Here is a 22115-nt window from a genome sequence, read left to right as displayed (position 1 = left end):
GAAGATCACTTGAGCCAGGGAGGTTGAGACTGCAGTGAGGCCTGATCGTGCCACTGCATTATAGCCTGGGAGACAGAGTGAGACCTTGTCTCAAAACAAACAAACAAACAAACAAAAAAACAGAAACGTATATTCTCTTACTAAAACAGAATACAAACTAGAACTGAATAAAAGAAAGCTCTCTGGAAAATCCCCTGATACTTGGAAACTTTTTAAGTCCACTTCCAAATAACTAACGGGGGTTAAAGAAAAGTCACAAAGAAAATCAGAAAACTGAACGAAAATTAAAACATAAAACACCAAAATTTGTGACATACAGCTAAAACAGTACTCAGAGGGAAATGTGTAGCATACTTCAATGCACAGAAAACAAGTAAGGTCTCAAATCATAATCTAAGCATCAACATTAAAAAATTAGAAAAGGGGACTGGGCATGGTGGCTCACGCCTGTAATCCCAGCACTTTGGGAGGCGGAGGCGGGCAGATCACAAGGTCAGGAGTTCGAGACCAGCCTGGCCAGTATGGTGAAACCCCGTCTCTACTAACAATACAAAAATTAGCCAGGTGCAGTGCATGCACCTGTAGTCCCAGCTACTTGGGAGGCTGAGGCAGGAGAATCACCTGAATCCAGAAGGCGGAAGTTGCAGTGAGTCAAAATTGCGCCACTGCGCTCCAGCTTGGGCAACACAATGAGACTCTATCTCAAAAAAAAAAAAAAAGAAATTAGAAAAGGGAGAAAAGTAAGCACAAAGCAAACTAAAGGATCAAACAGTAAAGATAAGAGCAAAATCACTGAAACAAGAAAAAAAGCGGAGAAAAAAACTCAATGAAAAATTACAGCTGATTCTACGAAAAGATCCATAAAGTTGATAAACATCCAGCCAGCCAGATTAAGAGAATATACAAATTACAAATATCAGGAATGAATGAGGAGCCATCACCAGAGATCCTACTAACACCAGAATAAAAAAGAAATATTATGAACAACATTATGACAATAAATTTAAAAAATGAATAATTTCCTTGAATGATTCAAATGACCAAAGCTCACATAAGAAATAAACTGAATATCTCTTTATCTATTAAATAAAGTGAATTCACAGTTTAAAACTTTCCCAAAAAGAAAATTCCCCACCCAGATGGCTTCACTGGTGAATGTTTTTTTTTTTTTTTTTTTTTTTGAGATGGAGTCCCGCTCTGTCATGCAGTGGTACAATCTTGGCTCACTGCAATCTCCACGTCCTGGGTTCAAATGATTCTCCTGCCTCAGCCTACCCAGTAGCTGGGACTACAGGACCACATCACCACACACAGCTAATTTTTGTATTTTTAGTAGAGATAGGGTTTCACCGTGTTGGCCAGGATGTCTCGATCTCTTGACCCTGTGATCCACCTGCCTCAGCCTCCCAAAGTGCTGGGATTACAGGCGTGAGCCAACACACCCAGCCTTCACTGGTAAATTCTAAACACAGAAAAAACATTTCCCAGCTAGGCAAAGTGGCTCACACCTATGTATTCCCAGCACTTTGGGAGGCCAAGGTGGGAGCATCACTTGAGCTCAGGAGTTCGAGACCAACCTAGGCAACATAAACATAGTGAGACCCTGTTTCTACAAAAAATAAAAAAAATTAGCCAGGTATGGTGGCACATGCCTGTAGTCCCAGCTACTCAGGAAGTTAAGGTGACAGAATTGCTTCAGCCCAGGAGGTTGAGGCTGCAGGGAGCTGTGATTATGTCACTGTACTCCAGCTTCTGCGACAGAGCAAGACTCTGTCTCAAAAAACAAACAAACAAACAAACAAAAGCAAAAGAAAAAACATTTCCCAGTTCATGTTATCAGGCCAGAATTACCCTGATACCAAAACCAGACAACATTATAAAGCAATAAAAACCAGAATATCTTATGAGCCTAGATGCAAACATCTCTGACAAAATACTAGCAAATCAAATTCTATCAGATGTATAAAAGACAATAATATAGCTTGGTTTTTCCCAGGAATGCAAGATCCACTGAACATTCAAAAACCAATCAATGTAATTTATCACATATCAGAAGGGTAAAGAAACCACGTTATGATATCAATAGATGCAGAAAAGCACCTGACAAAATTCAACATACACTCACAATGAAACCTCTAAGCAAACAAGGAATAGAAAATCCTCAATGGGATAAAAGAAAAATTGACCAAAAGCCGACAGCTAACTTAATGGTGAAAGATTGCTTTTCATCTGAAATCAGAGACAAGACAAAGATGTCTGTGCTCATGATTTCTAAACACTGTACTGGAGTTCTTAAACAGTGCAAAAGGCAATTAAAATAAATAGAAGGCATCACATTGGAAAGAAATAAGTAAAACTAACTCTACTGACAGATGCTATGATTGCCTACATTAAAAATCAAAGAATCTACAAAAAACTACTAAAACTAACAAGTGAGCTTAGCAACCACACAGACTACAGACAACAGCAAGCACACAGACTACAGTCTGTGTATCTGTAAATATACAAAATTTACCTGTATTTCTATAGACCATCAACGAACAAATGAATTAAAAATTTTTTAGTGTAACATTTTAAAATAGCTTCAAACCACATGAAATATTTAGGGAAATAACAACATACACCCAAGATCTGCCACCAAAAACTACAAAATATTGCTGAGAGAAATTAACTAGAAGCAATAAATGGATATACACAGCCCACTCATGGATCAAGAGGCTCAATGTTATTAAGATGCTGGCTGTCCCAATATTATCTATACAGTCAACGGAATCCCAATGAAAATGCCACCATGCTTGACATGACAAAGTAATAATAATAGTAATAATTACTTACTATAACTTATTATTCACTTACTATAACTTATTACTAAATAATAATATTACTATATTACTATAGTGATAGTAAAATATGCAAAGAAGTTGAGTTGTCAAAAGATCTTGAAACGGCTGGGCACAGCAGCTCACACCTGTAATCCCAGCACTTTGGGAGGACTAGGCGGGCAGATCACGAGGTCAGGAGATTGAGACCATCCTAGCTAACATGGTGAAACCCCGTCTCTACTACAAATACAAAAAATTAGCCGGACGTGGTGCCGGGCTCCTGTAGTCCCAGCTACTCAGGAGGCGGAGGCAGGAGAATGGTGTGAACCCGGGAGGTGGAGCTAGCAGTGAGCCGAGATCGCGCCACTGTACTCCAGCCTGGACAACAGGGGGAGACTCTTATCTCAAAAAAAATTCTTGAAAAAAAAGAACAAAGCTGGAGGACTCACACTTTTCAATTTCAAAAGTTACTACAAAGCTATAGTAATCAAGAGACTCTGATATGGGCAAAAGGATAGACATATAGAGCAATGGAACAGAGAGAGAAAGAGACAGAGAGATTGAGAAAGAGGAATCTCACGGATTGGAGGAGACTAAAGAGACATGAACTAAACGCATTATAGGATCCTGGACTACAGCCTAAAATAGAATAAGGACATTAGGAAAAACAACAACAACAAAAAACGGGTAAAATTTGAACAAGGTATGTAACTTAATTATCAGCACTGTATCTAGGTTAATTTCTAGTTTTGATCATTGTGCCATGATTATCTAAGATGTTAACATCACAGGAAACAAGGTGAAGGATACTCTTTACACCATCTTTGCAACTCTTTTAGGTCTTAATTTCACAATAGAAAATGTTTTTTTTAAATGAGGCATCACTGCACTTTCAATAAAATAAAAGCTTAAAGATGCATAATTTCAAGTTTTGATGAAAATTCAGAGCAACTAGAAACCTCATACTTTTCTGACAGGAATGCAAAATGACACAACAAAATTGGAGAATGTTCTGGCAGTTTCTTACAAAGTTAAACACTTACTATTCAACCCAGCAATTCTACTCCTAGGCACTTACCCAAAAGAAATAAAAATTTATAGCCAGGCGCGGTGGCTCAAGCCTGTAATCCCAGCACTTTGGGAGGCAGAGATGGGCGGATCACGAGGTCAGGAGATCGAGACCATCCTCGCTAACACGGTGAAACCCCGTCTCTACTAAAAACATACAAAAAACTAGCCGGGCGAGGTAGCGGACGCCTGTAGTCCCAGCTACTCCGGAGGCTGAGGCAGGAGAATGGCGGGAACCCGGGAGGCGGAGCTTGCAGTGAGCTGAGATCCGGCCACTGCACTCCAGCCTGGGCGAAGAAAAATTTATGTTCACACAAAGATCTGTAAGTGAATGTTTCTAACAGCTTTATTTATAATAGCCTTGAACTGTAAACAGCCCACATATCCATCAACTGCTAAATGGATAAACAGCTGTGGTACCTCCAGACAATGCAATACTATTCAGTAATAAAAAAAAAAAAAAAAGCTACTGACATATGCAACAACATGGATGAATCTCACAAACACTATGCTAAAATACAAATGTCAGAAAAAAGGCAATATTTTCATGCCAGAAAGGAGATCATAGATTGGCATGGGTGGACAAGTAAGTAAAAGAACTGACTAACTAATCATCCTTTTAATCAACTGGAACTATGAGATACCATCTTTCAAAGTGGTTTTTAATTTTATCATTTAATTTATTTTTATTGACATTTTTCTTTTGGTGTATATGTTTTAACATTTGACATGGACAGTTTCATGTAAAGTTTCAAATAAAAACCTGAATAAAGAACTTTAATGAATAGAGAACTGAGAATAACAGAATAAAGTACTGTACAAATAATTAAACTGAGAAGTATTTACTTTAAAAGGGGCGACACTATCTTACAGTTGCATGAATAACACATTTTTATATTTCATTAATAACTACTATGGCTTATAAAGAGGTATTCTTAGAGAGGTAAGATAAGGGTTAAGATTCAATTTTATTAATTTCTTTGGAATAAAAGATCAAAAAAAGAACAACAGGAGTAATTAGAAAAGTCAGCAGCAGAATTAAAGTTAGCCAAGATAATGATATGGTCTTAGTCATCACTAGGCTCTATACTACATATTTCAAATGTAACTTTCCCGCCTTCTCTAAAATGTAGTAGCTACACTGGGTGCAATTGCTCATGTCCGTAATCCTAGTACTTTGGGAAGCCGAGGTGGATGGATCACCTCAGGTCAGGAGTTCAAGACCACCAACATGGTGAAACCCCATCTTTACTAAATACACAAAATTAGGCGGGCATGGTGGAACATGCCTGTAATCCCAGCTACTCAGGAGGCTGAGGCAGGAGAACTGCTTGAACCCGGGAGGCGGAGGTTGCAGTGAATTGAGATTGCACCATTGCACTCCAGCCTGGGTAAAAGAGCGAAACTCCATCTCAAAAAATAAAAATAAAAATAAAATGTAGCATCCACATACAAAATAAACTGATACTCTTTTTAAGTGATGAGTTTACTTGCTTTGAAAATATCATTGAGTTATACTGTATTTGATAAAATAGTATGCCTTTTCTATTTCATGGCATGAAGACAGCATTAAATAAGCCAACTAAACATTAATATTAAAAATTGAAATCTAAGAAACATTTTCTCCATGCTCATTAGGTCAAGCAATTCTAAAATAATGTTTTATAACTCAATAACCCAAATTTATCCTACTCACTTCCACCAATTAAAGGCATACAGAACACCATAATTGTATTGTTTGAACTAGAAATAATCTTAGAGGTAAGATTTTAGAAAACTGCTCTATCCCAATGTTTTCCAATGTTTCACTCAGTTAAGCACATTTTTCATGGTAACTAATATATTTCTATCAATTTATAATTTAAATTTACTGTAGCAAAGATTGCCCATATGGCTATTAATTCCATGCCCTTCTCCTGAGCATAAAGAAAGTTACACTTCCCAGCCTCCCAAGCCGTTAGGTTAGACCCTATAACTAGGTCTGAACAATGGAATGAAGGCAAAAGTGATCTTCCTCCACATCCAGGCCAGGCCCCAACAAAATCCTCAATTTGTCCCTGGACAAGAAGAAAAGGATTCTAAAATGAAGGAATGAAACAATGGATCCCTGAGTAACTTCTTGGAGAAGAACCACCCAAACAGCATCAGAGTGGGACAACAATGGATGCCTAACAAGAGAGGCCTTAAGCTTCTAAGAATTTGGGTTTATTACAGCACTTTCCATTAAATGCCTGGACTAATACCTTCACTTTAATACCTGTAGTTTAAAAGAAAATATTATAGCACTATTCATAAATGGAAAACTTGTGTTTTTCTAATATATTTTCAAGTAAACACTTATCTATTAAAATAAGAAATGTCAGCTAGGCATCATCTAAAATCATTTCATCGATAAAGTAAGTAATAAGAATGCCATTCTTTCAAAACTGTGAGAAAATTATTCATGAGGTGAAGATAGGAAAGGAACAAATCTTTTGGGAAGAAAAGAAAGACCTATTAAAATTAAAGTAGGCCAGGCATGGTGGCTCACACCTGTATTCCCAGCACTTTGGGAGGCTGAGGTGGGTGGAATACCTGAGGTCAGGAGTTTGAGACCAGCCTGACCAACACGGTGAAACCCCATCTCTAATAAAAACACAAAAATTAGCCGGGCATGATGATGCATGCCTATAAATCCCAGTTACTTGGGAGGTTGAAGCAGGAGAATTGCTTCAACCTGGGAGGCAGAGGTTGCAGTGAGCCAAGATGGTGCCGTTGCATTCCAGCCTGGGTGACAGAGTGAAACTCTGTCTCAAAAAAATTAATTAATTAAAGTAAATTAAAGTGGGCCTCAAATATATCTTTTTTTTTTTTTTTTTTTGAGACGGAGTCTCGCTCTGTTGCCCAGGCTGGAGTGCAGTGGCCAGATCTCAGCTCACTGCAAGCTCCGCCTCCCGGGTTTATGCCATTCTCCTACCTCAGCCTCCCAAGTAGCTGGGACTACAGGCGCCCGCCACCTCACCTGGCTAGATTTTTGTATTTTTTAGTAGAGACGGGGTTTCACCATGATAGCCAGGATAGTCTCGATCTCCTGACCTCATGATCCGCCCACCTCTGCCTCCCAAAGTGCTGGGATTACAGGCTTGAGCCACCGTGCCCGGCCCAAATATATCTTTTTAAAATAACAAAGAAGCAAAGGCATAATACGTAAGAATTCTAACTCAACATCCAATCTTTCGATTCTATCACTCATCTATTCCTACAATATATAATACCTAAAGAACATGAAATGTGTATCTTTGATCTACTTTTATTCTGCTTAACTAAACATTAAACAGAGACCATCCTAATATATACAACAGCCCTTTGTAACTGCAGGTTCCACATCTGTGGATTCAATCAACCACAATTCAAAAACATTAAAAAACAAAAAAATGGAGGCTTGCATCTGTGCTGAACATGTAAAAAGTATTTTTCTTGTCATTATTCTCTAATTAATACAAGATCACAACTATTCACATAGCATTTTCACTGTATTAGGTATTACAAGTAATCTAGAGATGATTTAAAGTATACAGGAGGATATGTGTAGGTTATATGCAAACGCTTTACCAATCTTATATCAGGAACTTGAGCATCTATGGATTTGGGTATTCACAGGAGATCCTGGAACCAATGTTCCACGGTTACCAACAGACAACTGTATATAACAAGTTGTATAAAGCCACTCTTTCGAAGTATTTGTTGTGTGATTACTAGATCAAACATTTTTGAGAGTACATAATTGAAAGATAAATCAACAAATTACGAAACCTGCTAGAAAGTTTCTATGATCATGTCTTTTCTTTTTCTCAAAGGAATTCTTGCAATGAGCAGGTATATTGCATATATAAATTAAACACAAAATCCCCTCCCAAAACTGTTTTAGATCCTTTATTTCTAAGACATCTTACTAGTTTTTAACTTGTAATATGGGTTTTATCATTTTTTACAAGGAAACAAAATATTCTAAGTACCAGTTTCAGTAAAAACTTATCAACTAACATGAGCTTTTCTCTGCAGCTGGGTTGTATCAACATCAGAGGATGAAATATTTACAATAAAAACAAATGAATAGTATTCTGAGAAGAAATGCTTTCTAGCCTCTGTTATTATATTTATTCTCAAAATACCTCATATGCATTAAGTTACATACATACCTTGCTATAGAGGCTATGATTCCTATTTTTTTCTACTCCCCAGTCTTTTAAAAAGTTAAAAATAATTTAGCTTATTTTAAAAACAAGTCAGTGGAAATAACATACTTATCAGATTTCCTTTTGCATCCCTGAGAGGAGCACCACCTCCACCTTTTCCCCAGGGATTATATGTTCTCATTTCAGCTTCTAATTTAGCTTCATATTCTTCTTTTTCTTCACGTTCTTTCTTCCTTCTTTCTTCTCTTTCCCGAATCTTGACAACATAAAATATATTTAAAATAAATACTGACAAATATTCCAATACAAGAAGTTAGTAATACCAGATGTTATTTTTTTTTTAGAAAACGAAAAAAAATTTTTTTTTTCAGTATACTCCCCTACAAAGGTTAAAATCACAAATACGTAATACTCAATGTAAAAATACTTTAGGCCAGGTGTGGTGGCTCATGCCTATGGTAGTCAAGGTGGGCAGATCACGTAAGGTCAAGAGTTCAAGACCAGCCTGGCCAACACCGCAAAACCCCGTCTCAACCAAAAATACAAAAATTAGCCGAGTGTGGTTGCGCACATCTGTAATCCCAGTTACTTGCGTGGCTGAGGAACAAGAATTGCTTGAACCCAGGAGGTGGAGTTTGTAGTGAGCCGAGATTGTGCCCCTGCACTTCAGCTTGGGCAACATTATGCAAGACACTGTCTCTAAATAAATAAATAACATTAAAAATAAAAGTAATTCAATGGCTAGAATACATAGCCCCTGTTCCTCTATATACACCAAATGACTTTCTAGCCACTAAGGCTATTTCAGACTCAACCAAATCCTCCTTCCCTCCCCCAGTGTCTACCTGAGCCATTCCCTCTCTAACCCTGACAGTTCCATGGGACCATCAGATCTCCCTATGTTCCTTTTTCATCTATCCTTTCAAGGGGAATGCCCAGCCACAAAGTCTACCCTCAACCTTACCAGACCTACTTTCCCTAGGCAAACTCTATTCCCAAAATTCTGACGTTGGAGGATCAACGCTTTCTGGGGAATGCTTGGCAACTTTAAATACAGGCATACCTCATTTTATTGTGCTGTACTTTATTGTGCTTTGCAGACATCGCATTTTTTCTTTTTGTTTCTGAGACGGGAGTCTCGCTCTGTCACCCAGGCTGGAGTGCGGTGGCACGATCTTGGCTCACTGCAAGCTCTGCTTCCCGGGTTCACGTCACTGTCCTGCCCCAGCCTCCGGAGTAGCTGGGACTACAGGAGCCCCCCACCATGCCCAGTTATTTTTTATATTTTTAGTAGAGACAGGGTTCCACCGTGTTAGCCAGGATGGTCTCGATCTCCTGACCTCGTGATCCACCCACCTCGGCCTCCCAAAGTGCTGGGATTACAGGCGTGAGCCACCACGCCCAGCTACAGACATTGCATATTTTACAAATTGAAGGTTTATGGCAACCCTGCACTGAGGAGGTCTATCAGTAACATTTTTCCAACAGCATGGGCTAACTTCATGTCTCTGTGTCACATTTTGGTAATTCTCACAATATTTCAAACTTTTAAAATTATTATTATATCTGTTATGGTGATCTGTGATTGGTGATCTTTACTGTTACTATTGTAATTGTTTTGGGGCGCCATGAATCACACACACATAAGATGGCAAATTTAATGGATAAATGTCATATGTATTCTGACTATTCTACCAATCAGCCATTCCCCTGTCTCTTTCCTTCTCCTTGGGTCTCTCTTTTCCCTGACAGAATACTGAAATTAGGCCAATTAATAACCCTACAATGGCATGTAAGTGTTTGAGTGAATGAAAGAGTCACACCTCTCACTTTAAATCAAAAGTGAGAAATGACTAAGCTTAGTGGGAAAGGCTTGTCGAATGCATAGATAGGCTGAAAGCTAGGCCTCTTATGCTAAATAAATACTTTGCCCAGTTGTAAATGCACAGGAAGAATTCTTGAAGAAAATTAAAAGTGCTACTCCAGTAAACACATGAATGATAAGAAAGTGAAACAGCCTTATTGCTGTTATAAAGTTTTAGTGGTCTAAATAGAAGATCAAACCAGCCTAGCATTTCCTTAAGCCAAAGCCCAACGAGAGCAAGGCCCTTACTTTCTTCAATTCTATGAAGGCTGAGAGAAGTAAGGAAGCTGTAGAAGAAAACTTGCAAGTTAGCAGAGGTTGGTTCATGAAGTTGGGGGAAAGCTGCCATCTCTATAACATAAAAGTACAACATGGGCCGGGCTCACACTTGTAATCACAAAACTTTGGGAGGCCGAGGTAGGCAGATCACCTGAGATCAGGAGTTAGAGACCACCCTGACCAACATAGCAAAACTCCACTTCTACTAAAAATACAAAAAAAAAAAAGAAAAGAAAAGAAAAGAAAAAAAAATCAGCTGGGCGTGACTGTGGGTGCCTGCAGTCCCAGCTACTCGTGAGGCCCTCGAGGTTGCAGTGAGCCAAGATCATGCCACTGTACTCCACCCTAGGCTGGGCGACAGAGTGCGACTATGTCTCAAAATAAAAATAAAAAAGTACAACATGAGGCAGCAAGTGCTGATAGAGAAGCTGCAGCAAGTTACCCAGAAAGTCTAGCTCAGATAACTGATGAAGGTGGTTCCACTAAACAACAGATATTCAATGGAGACAAAACAGCCTTGTATTAAAAGAAGACTTTCATAGCTAGTAAAGAGAAGTCAATGTCTAGGTTCAAGCTTCAAAGGACAGGGCTGACTCTCTCATTAGAAGCTAATGCAGCTGGTGACTTTAAGTTGAAGCCAATGCTAATATACCATTCTGAAAACCTTAGGGCCCTTAAGAATGATGTTAAATCAGCCAGGCACGGTGGCTCATGCCTGTAATCCCAGCACTCTGGGAGGCCGAGGCAGGTGGATAACGAGGTCAGGAGATGGAGACCATCCTGGCTAACACGGTGAAACCCTGTCTCTACTAAAAATACAAAAAAAAAAAAAAAAAAAAATTATCCAGGTGTGGTGGCGGACGCCTATAGTCCCAGCTACTCGGGAGGCTGAGGCAGAAGAATGGCGTGAATCTGGGAGGCAGAGCTTGCAGTGAGCTGAGATCGCACCACCGCACTCCAGCCTGGGCGACAGTATGAGATTCCGTCTCAAAAAAAAAAAAAAAAGGATGATGCTAAATCTACTCTGCCTGTGCTCTAGAAAGGAAACAACAAAGCCTGGATTGCTGCACAACTGTTTCAAGAATGGTTTACTGAGTATTTTAAGTCCACTGTTGATATTTACTACTTAAAAAAAAAAAGAGAGAGAGATTCCTTTCAAAATATTACTGCTCATTGACAATGCACCTGATCAACCAAGAGCTAGATATACAATATGATTAACGTTGTTGTCATGCTTGCTAATACAATATCCATTCTGTAGCCCATTAACTCATGGAATAATTTTGACACTGAATTCTTACTGTTCAGGAAATATGTTTCATAAAGCTATAGTTGCCACAGACAGTAATTCCTCTGATGGATCTGGGAAATCTAAACTGAAAGCCCTCTGGAGAGAATTTACCATTCCAGATTCCATCAAGAACATTTGTGAGTCATGGAAGGAAGTGAAAATATCAACAGTATCAGAAGTTTGAAAGAAGTTGACTCTAACCCTCATGGATGACTTTGAGAGATTCAATACTTCAGTGGTAGAAGTAACTGCAGATGTGGAAGAAATAGCAAGAGAACTGGAATTAGAAGTGAGGCATGGAAGACTTGAGAGAATTGCTGCAATCTCATGATGAAATGTCAATGGATGAGGAGTTGCTTCTTACAAATAAGCAAAGAAAGTGGTTTCTTGAGATGGAGTCTCCTCTTGGTGAAGATGTTGTGAACATTGTTGAGATGACAACAAAGATTTAGAACATTACATAAACTAAGTTGATAAAGCATCAGCAGGGTTTTGAGAGGACTCCAAACTTTGAAAGAAGGTCTACTGTGGATAAAATGGTATCAAACAGCATCATATCCTAGAGAAATCTTTTATGAACGGAGGAGTCAACTGATGCAGCAAATTTCACTGTTGTCTCATTTTAAGAAATTGCCACAGCCATCTAATCTTCAGCAACTGCCACCCTGATCAGTCAGCAGCCATCAATATTGAGGCAAGACTCTCCACCAGCAAAAGGATTATGACTTGCTAAATTTTTTTTAGCAATACGGTATTTTTAAATTAAGTTTACGTACCTTGTTTAAGACATGTTGCACCTTAACAGACCACAGTATAGTGTAATGATTAACTCTACATGCACTGGGAAACCAAAAAATTCATGTGAATCATTTCATTGTGATATTTGCTTTATTGCAGTGGTCTGGAACCAAACCTGCAATATTTCTGTAAAGCTGTATTAAGTAAAAAAACAAACGCATTCTTATCATCACTAAGTATAAGCACACGGTTGTTCTGTAGAGACATACGGATAGACAATAAACAAGTGTCTACATTTTGGAAAGTCACTTTTAAACTCACAACTATATGCACAGTAAATTTAAGCAACCTTTTGCTCCAGCACAGCCAAAGAAGTCATCACACACATCAAATAGACCTCTATCGTTGAAAAATCTAGTTTTGTCAGTGTTTTTAACATGCTCATTCAAAAACAGATTCTGAATTTAAAATTCAGTCTTTTATTTGTAGAATCCTAACATACAAAAAATGTTGGTAATTCTGTAATTTAAAAAATCTTTCGGCCGGGCACGGTGGCTCAAGCCTGTAATCCCAGCACTTTGGGAGGCCGAGACGGGCGGATCACGAGGTCAGGAGATTGAGACCATCCTGGCTAACACGGTGAAACCCCGTCTCTACTAAAAAATACAAAAAACTAGCCGGGCGAGGTGGCGGGCACCTGTAGTCCCAGCTACTCCGGAGGCTGAGGCAGGAGAATGGCGTAAACCCGGGAGGCGGAGCTTGCAGTGAGCTGAGATCCGGCCACTACACTCCAGCTCGGGCGACAGAGCGAGACTCTGTCTCAAAAAAAAAATAATAAAAATAAAAAAAAATAAAAAAAAAATAAAAAATCTTTCAAGAAAGTTGCCCATGTAAAAATTGAACAAAAGTACTTTTTAAAGAAATCCAAGTGGAATTCTATAGAAAAGTAACTAAGTTAGAGTCCCAGGGCCCTCTCAGAGGGTAAGGGAATTCCCACAAAGAACCATACACATTTGATAGTTACTCTTAAATTCTCTGCAAATATACAAACTACAAAATAATCCATTATTCTCCTCTGTAAACATGAACTACTTCCTGTTTTCTCTATTTTGGTTTAGAGCCTCATTATTCTCCTAGGAATCATCTTCAAACCCTCTGTTATTTCTCATTCCCTATATCTAAGTCCTGTCAATGAAACTTGAGAATTATCTCTTAGATGTCTTCCCCAACATCCCTATCTGGTTCAGGGCCTCATCACTTCCTTATTGGACTATCTACTAAATAATTTCCCTACCACATCTCTTCCCAATTTTCCAAATCACAACCAATTATCTTCATAAAAGATAAATCTGCTCAAAGCAACCAATCCTTTCATACTTTTCTTGGCTTAAAATTTCCTTCCTTCAGCTGCCCATAACCAGATGAAACTGAAAACTCCTTATTAGCTAGTCCTTCACAATCTACTAGAACAATCTAACCCTCCAGCCCCTTCTTCCAGACCAATTCCATTCTCTGTATACACCAGCAACTTCTAACGTATTCATTGCACAACATGCAGCTCAAATATCAACCACTGTGTGAAGTTCTCCCAAGTGCCCCAGGCAATTATTTTCCCTACCCTATGCTTCCAAGAGCATTTTACTGTATCCACTTCAAAACTCAGCATTTTGAATTATAATTAACTGGTTTTTTTCCCCTCCCCTGCCACACTCTGAGCTCTAAGGGACCACCATGCATACACTTAAGATGTTCAACAGTAAATGAGTAAATGAATCAATACCTGCTGCTGCAAAGCCTCTTGGTAAGACTGAAGTGACTGTTTGGAAGGTTTCGGCTTATCTTCAAAAATCAATCCTGAATTTATCACTCCATCACTTGTAATCTTCAGTTCATTCTGTCCAACCGTATTCCTACATCAAATACACAATAAATAATTTAAATCCATCGATGTCAAAGCAAGAAGAAAATACAACAGTTTTTTGAAATAGCATGGCATATAAATACATTTAAAAATACAGAAGGATATTTCTCTGTAGGCCAAAGAGGAATCCTTAAGTAAGTGGCCCCTTCCTTAGCTCCTTCCTGCCTTTGTTTTGACAATCCTTGCAACTTTCAAATTTACTCCATCTATTTCTTAACCTAAGTAATAGTTACACAGGAGTGAAAAAGGTTTGTGGTAATTCATTGAACAGTACACATGTGACTTAGGCAGTTTCCTGAACATACAGAAATAATAACACAGCCAAAGTCCCTCAAGTAACACAATAACTAATGATTCATTTTTAAATGATTTACTAATAAAATTACTTCTTAGCTATTTCAAGAATAAAACAATGTAATTACAGGAAAAAGTCTGTCTCAAATAAAATTAAAATTTTTGAAAAACTCACAAGGAAACATAAAAGAAAAAATTTTAAACATATTGGTGTTATATAAATCACAAGCAATAAAGTGCTGTTTTTTTTGTTTTTTTTTGAGACAGGGTCCTACTTCGTCACCCAGGCTGTAGTGCAGTGGCGCCATCATAGCTCACTGCAGCCTTGATCTCCTGGAATCAAGTGATCCTTCCACCTCAGCCTTTCAAGTAGCTGGGGGTATAGGTGCACGTCACCACACCTGGCTCACTTTTTTTAGAGACGAAGTCTTTCTACATTGCCCAGGCTGGTCTTGAACTCCTAAGCTCAAGTGATCTTCCTGCCTTAGCCTCCCAAAGTGCTGGGATTACAGGCGTTGAGTCACTGCACCCAGCCAACATGACACGTTTAAGTACAGGAATATACTGACTTTGAAGGCAGTAAAACATTTTAGAAATCTACATTATAAAAGATAAATTCAAATACTGATTTTATAATTTTTTGTTTTGTTTTGTTTTGAGACGGAGTTTCACTCTTGTCGCCCAGGCTGGAGAGCGATGGTGCCATCTCCGTTCACTGCAACATCTGCCTCCCGGGTTCAAGCAATTCTCCTGCCTCAGCCTCCAGAGTAGCTGGTACTACAAGCGCCCGCCACCACACCCAGCTAATTATCGTATTTTTAGTAGAGATGGGATTTCACCATGTTGGCCAGGCTGGTCTTGAACTGCTGGCCTCAAGTGATCCACCCGCCTCGGCCTCCCAAAGTGCTGGATTATAAGCATTAGCCATCGCACCCAGCCTTATTTTAAAATTTTAAAAAAGCTTTCTCTTCTCCAAAAATATCACTGCTTTAAAAAATGAGTTCCATTGTGTATTTACCTTTTCTAACTTACTTACAATCTTTTATTAAGATAAACAAGTGTATTTGTGTATACTGTCACATTGGATTATGAGTGGGTAAAAGGGAAGATGAGGTAAACTAGATCAAATAGCTCCTGACTTTTTATTTTTTCAGAGCAAGGGGGTTCTTTTTGTGTACATGAATAAAGAAGGTTGAGAGGGTCTATGTGAGTAAACTCATTCTCTCAAAATATACTGTTTATAAATTATATGGTGGACTGGTTCTCTCAATATCTATTTCACTCATGATCCGTCCTGTCTATATCGCCCACATACTCACAGACCCCAATTCTTAACCTTTATCTATCAACTCCTCCCTGACTCCCCCAAAAAGGGGGTTTAAGGATTTATGTAGTCAGATCAGGATGAAAGGAAGGAAATGATTAGGGTATTAAGTACAGTCATCCCTTGGTATATCTGAGGGATTGTTTCCAGGACTCTCTGCCTACACCAAAATCAGAGTATACTCAAGTCCCAAAGTGAGCCCTATGGAACTCCCACATAAGAAAAGTAGGCCCTCCACATACATGGATTTCACATCTTACTTTATTTATTGTACTTTCTATTGCAGTTGGTTGAAAAAAATCCACACGTAGGTGGACTCATACAGTTTAAACCTGTGTTACTGAGGGTCAACTGTGTACAATTAAATGATTTTTAATAAATTTATAGAGTTGTGCAACCATCATCATAATCCAGTTTTAGAACATTTTTATAACCCAAAAATATCCTTCATACCCATATGCAATCAACCCCTACTCAACCCCCCAACCCCAGGTAATTAATTAAGTAGCCTGCTTTCTGTCTCTAGAGATTTGCACTTCCTGGACATTTTATATAAATGGGACCACTATAGTATACATGTATAGATTTATTTATCATAACATTTATAAGGTTCATCCATATTATATCAGTAGTTCATTACTTTTTATTGCTGAATAGTACTTCATTGCATGAATATAACACATTTTGTTTGTCCATTCACTCACTGATGGACACTTGAATTGTTTCCACTTTTTGACTATTATCAGTAACGCAGCTATGAACATTCACATCCATGTTTTTGTATCTCCATGTATTTTTATTTCTTTTGATTACATGACTAGGAATGGAATCGCAGTGTCATATTCTTTTTAAGGAACTTCCATTTCCTGCAACTGCTTTTGATATATTCATTTTGTAATCAGTAATTCTGTGAAAACTTTCATATTAATTCCAATATTAACCATATATTCTTTTGCAAATAACATCAGTTTTCTCTCTTCCTTTCTAATCCTTGTACCTATCTTCCTTCCTTCCTTTCTCTTATTTTTGGCCTTGCTGAAATTATTAAGCCCTGTGAAAGGAAGCAATGATAGAATCTCAAAAGGAATGTTTTAAATCTATCACCATTAAATAAAACATATGATGTAAGTTTTTCATGTTTATAGGCTCCCCTCTAACCTATTTTATTACATTTTTAATCACTAATGAAATTATTTTAATGGTTTTTCTTTGTCTATTGGGATATCATATAGCCTTCTTCTTTATTCTGTTAACATGGCAGATTACAGTAGTTGATTTTATCTAACACCAATTAGCTCCTAGTATTCAGACACTGTCCTAAACACTTTACATATTTTAACCATTCAATCATCAGAAAAACCCTGTGAGGTGATACCATTATTACCCCAATTAAGAGACAAGGAATAGAAGTAAGAAATATACCTCAAGCTAATGAATGGTAAAAGCAGGATTCAAACCAAGGCAATCAGGCTACGAAGTCTAGGCTCTTAACTGATATACTCTACTACATTTAATCATCCTATATTTGAGAGTAATTCTAATTCAAGATCAATAATCCTTTCTCTATACTTGGAGGTTCAGTTTTAGGATTCTTGTGTCTGTGCTAATGAGTGTAACTAGCTTGTAATTTTCCATTTCATACTGGTCTTATTAGGTGTTAAGTATCAAGATTATGAAAATCTCATAATAGTAACCGAGAGTATTCCTTCATTCCACACTCTGTATTAGTCTGTATAAGACTGAATCCTGCCAAGAGGCTTTTTTTTTTTTGGGGGGGGGGGGTTGGCGTCTCGCTCTAGTCACCCAGGCTGGAGTGCAGAGGCATGATCTTGGCTCACTGAAACCTCCGCCTTTCAGGTTCAAGTGATTCTCCTGTCTCAGTCTCCCAAGTAGCTGGAACTACAGGCATGTGCCACCACGCCCGGTTAATCTGAGATGGGGTTTCACCATGCTGATCAGGCTGGTTTTGAACTCCTGACCTCAGGTGATCCACCCACCTTGGCCTCCCAAAGTCCTGGGATTACAAACATGAGCCACTGCACCCGGCCAACAAATTCTTAACTTATTCCATCACCAAAGTTGAAAAAGATCAGACAGTTAATAAAACAAACAATTTCCCAATTCTATTTTGGTTCTTCTTTTTTGAATTTTTTCCTCTATTACTGTAGTAAGTTGTACCTTTTGTTCCTATACTTTTAGTGGCTACCCTAGAAATATAATAACACACCCATCCTTATGAAAGACTAAAGCTAATCAAAATCTTTACCATCCTCTCAAATGATACAAAAACTAAAGCGTGCTAAATTAATGAAGTCAATGGAAAGAAGATGGATTGTGTGTACATCAAAATAGCTCACAGAGTCACAGGTTCCTTCCACCTCTCATGCTAAAATGCTTGGAAACAAACAGATATTTGAAAGTCATTGGTTTGTAAGATAATTCAGCTGGTCACTCAGTTATCTAACTTTTATAACAAGTTTACACTTTTTAATGTGGCCTTCAGAAAAATTTAACAGAAAAGAACTTATAAACAACTATACTGAGGATGGGAATTAGGATTAACTATAAATGGGCACGAGGGATCTTATTGGAAGGATGAAAATGTTATAAAACTATTTTTTTATAGAAAGCACTTCTAGAATGGCAGAGTAAGAACTTTAAGAAAACCTGCTACTCCATTAAAGCAATGAGAACACAAGTCAAAATTGTCAAAACCAACTTTTTAATAATTCTGGCGCCATGTACTGAATTGTGTTCTTATATCAAAGCCCTGCGTACTATTCTGATGGTATTTGGAGCTGGAGACTATGAGAGGTAATTAGGTTTAGATGAGATTAGGAGGGTACAGTCCTCGTGACGAGATTCAGTGTACTTAAGAAAAAATGGGGAGGGGTGAAATGGAGTGGGGGAAAGACCAGAGACCTTGCTCTCTCTACCATGTGAGGATACAATGACAAAGTCAGGAAAAGGGCCCTCACCAGGCACCAAATCTGCTGACACCTTTATCCTGGACTTCTATGTCTCCAAAACCAAGAAAAAATGTCTGTTGTTTAAGCCACCCAGTCTATGATATTTTGTTATAGCAGCCTGAGCTAAGTAATTTGGAAATTCATGGAAGGCTTGGAACAATCCAAGGAGAGTTTTTGTTTTTATGTTAAGGTTGATTTTCAGTAAGAAAAATAAACTTTGTGGCATTTGAACTTGCGCTTTATCTTTCAATTTCTCCTTAGTTCTATCATAAACTTAAAATCTAAACGCTGCCCAAAGACAGTTGTTGTGAAAACCAGTAATCTAGTATCCACTGGACAGGTAGAATAGGTCTGGAATTCCCCAAAAACCCAATCTCTAGAAAAATCTCACTTTTGACCTGTCTGGCAGCTCCCAGGAAAAGCCCCATTCACAGGGTCTATCTTTATTTTACTCAGAGCTCTCTATCCTAGGGTTTTGTATAAAACAATCAGCAGTAATTACTTAACATCATAGCTATCTAAAATAGTGATTACCAGCCAGAGCAAGCGAAAAGCTGACCAATAAAATTAAAAGAAAAATCTGGGAAATAACATGCCCATGGGGCCTTGAAAAACTCCAACACACTCCTGAGAATTTAGAAACCCACATGCATGTGCAATTATATGGATGCCCGAGGAAGCTCTGAGAACACCTCTCATTTCTGGCTGGCATTGAGGAGGCCCTGTGCAAGTGGGATGTGAAAGCTAAAAGCATGTCCCAGCACACACACACAGAACCAGCTGGCATAGGCTGGGAGGTTTACTGGTTCAAAGCTTTTAAAGAAATCTCAGTCTAATCATGAACTATTAAGCTATCCTAACAGAGACTTCAGTGGTCACATATGACAAAGAATACACACTTTACAAAGGGTACTTAGAAAACAGCAACAACAACAAACCACAAGGAGGAGAATCTAATTTCCACAGTTGCCACACTATGTTTCCTAAATGTTCAGTTTTCACAAAAAAAATTATGACACTTGCAAAGAAACAGAGAATTATAAGCCATACATACAGTGAAAAAAGAAGTCAACAGAAAATTTCAGAGGAATACCATGCCTTGTATTTAATCAACAAAGATTTTTATTCAGTTACTAGAAATATGTTGAAAGAACTAAAAAAAAAATGTCTAAAGAAATAAAGTGGCTGGGCACAGTGGCTCACGCCTGTAATCCCAGCACTTTGAAAGGCCGAGGTGGGCAGATCACCTGAGGTCAGGAGTTGGAGACCAGCCTGACCAACATAGCGAAACCCTGTCTCTAGTAAAAATACAAAATTAGCCAGGCCTGGTGGCGCATACCTGTAATCCCAGCTACTCAGGAGGCTGAGGCAGGACAATCACTTGAACCTGGGAGGCAGAGGTTGCAGGGAGCCAAGATTGCACCACTGCACTCCAGCCTGGGCAACAAGAGTGAAACTCTGTCTCAAAAAAAGAATTAAATTGTGAAAACAATGTTTATCAAATAAAATTAACAACAAAGAGACAGAAATTACTTGTAAAAGAACCAAATAAAAATGATAGAGCTGAAAAATGTAACTGTAAAGAAAAGGGAGCCAAGAGCACATCTGAGCAGGCAGAAGAAACAATCAGTGAACCTGAAGACAGGTCAATTGAGATTACCCAGTCTAGAACAGAAAGAAAAAGACTAAAGAAAAATGAACGAAGCTTCGGATATTCTGTGACACACAATCATGTGTACCAATGGGGGTCTCAGGAAGAGAAGACACAGAGAAAGGGACACAAAGAATGTTGGAAAAAATAATGGGCAAAAATATCCCAAATTTGATGAAAAATATTATCTACAGATCCAATAAGCTCATCAAACTCCAAGTAAGAAAAACTCAAAGGGATCCACACCTATACAGTCAAACAGTTGAAAGATAAAGACAAAGAGAAATCCTGAAAGCAAGAGCATAACCATTCTTCACATACAAGGAATCCTCAGTAAGATTAGCAGCTTATCAGAAACCATAAAGGCTAGGGGATGCCATATTGTGTTAAAAGATAAAGAATGCCAACCAATACAATTCCATACCATCAAAATTATCCTTCAAAAATGAAAGCTAAATTAAGACATTATTAAATACAATTCAGAGAAGTTATCACTAAGAAACCTGTTCTATAAGAAACACTGAAGGGAGTCCTTCAGCTTGAAATGAAAGAACACTTGACAGCAATTGAAGTAAGCACAAACAAAGAATGCCAGTCAAGACAATTACATAGACAAATATAAAAGATATTACAAATGTAAAGACGTGTGTAACTTTATTCTTCTCTATTTGAAAAAGATAACTACAGATGGGCACAATGGCTCACATCTATAATCCTAGCACTTTGGGAGACGAAGTGGTTTGAGGCCAGGAGTTCATGACCAGCCTGGGATACATAGAAAGATGTCTGTCTCTACAAAAAACTTAAAAAATAAAAAATTAGCTAGGCATAGTGGGAGTAGAAGCTACTTGGGAGCCTAAGGTGGGAGGATCCCTTGAATCCAGGAGTTTGACGCTGCAGTGAGCTATGATCATGCCACTGCACTCCAGCCTGGGTGATACAGCGAGATCTTTTCTCCAAAACAAAACCAAAAAAAATTTTTTTTTTTAATTAGCTGGGCATTGGTGGTATACACCTGTAGTCCCAGCTAAGGTGGGAAGATTGTTTGAGTCCAGGAGTTCGAGGCTACAGTGAGCTATGATCATGCCACTGCACTCCAGCCTGTGCAACAGTGAGACCCTGTCTCAAAAAATAAATTAATAAATAAATAAAAGACAATTGCATAAGGCAATAATTATAAAACTGTGTTGAGAGACTTAAATGTATAATAGTGTGATTTGTATGACAACAACAGCATCAAGTAGAGAAAAGGAATGACCTTATATTAGAGAAAAGGTTTGTGTACCATTGAAATTAAGTTGCCCTTAATCTAAACTCATTTATTTTAAATTAAGATATTAATTTTAATCTGTAAGGAAACCACAAAAAAACTCAAAATTATGCAAAAAACAACAAAAAAATCAAAATTGAATGTTTAATTTAAATATTTAACATAAAAGAAACTAATAGGCCGGGCGCAGTGGCTTATGCCTATAATCCCATCACTTTCAGAGGCCAAGGCGGGCGGATCACGAAGTCAGGAGATCAAGACCATCCTGGCTAACATGGTGAAACCCCGTCTCTACTAAAAATACAAAAACAAAATTAGCCAGGCGTGGCGGCAGGCACTTGAAGTCCCAGCTACTCCGGAGACTGAGGAGGGAAAATAGCATGAACCCGGGAGGTGGGGCTTGCAGTGAGCCAAGATTGCACCACTGCACTCCAGCCTGGGCAACAGCA

General features: G+C 38.3%; 1 protein-coding gene across 3 annotated transcripts in view; it reads right to left on the bottom strand.

The window, feature by feature from the left end:
- The window catches only part of CSPP1 (centrosome and spindle pole associated protein 1), a 126881-nt gene that overhangs the window by 50902 nt on the left and 53864 nt on the right, over positions 1 to 22115 (bottom strand). For all 3 annotated transcript variants that reach the window (XM_011940905.1, XM_011940904.1, XM_011940906.1), the window contains 2 exons: positions 14018 to 14147; positions 8174 to 8321 (listed from right to left, as the gene is read on the bottom strand). In XM_011940905.1, coding sequence (XP_011796295.1) covers positions 8174 to 8321; positions 14018 to 14147 — 278 coding nt within the window. The remainder of the gene's footprint in view (positions 1 to 8173; positions 8322 to 14017; positions 14148 to 22115) is intronic.

This window comes from Colobus angolensis, unplaced genomic scaffold (genome assembly GCF_000951035.1).
Source record: "Colobus angolensis palliatus isolate OR3802 unplaced genomic scaffold, Cang.pa_1.0 Scaffold194, whole genome shotgun sequence".
Taxonomy (NCBI): Eukaryota; Metazoa; Chordata; class Mammalia; order Primates; family Cercopithecidae; genus Colobus; species Colobus angolensis.
The sequence above is the reverse complement of the archived record's forward strand: the minus strand, read 5'-3'. Positions and strand labels throughout refer to the sequence as shown.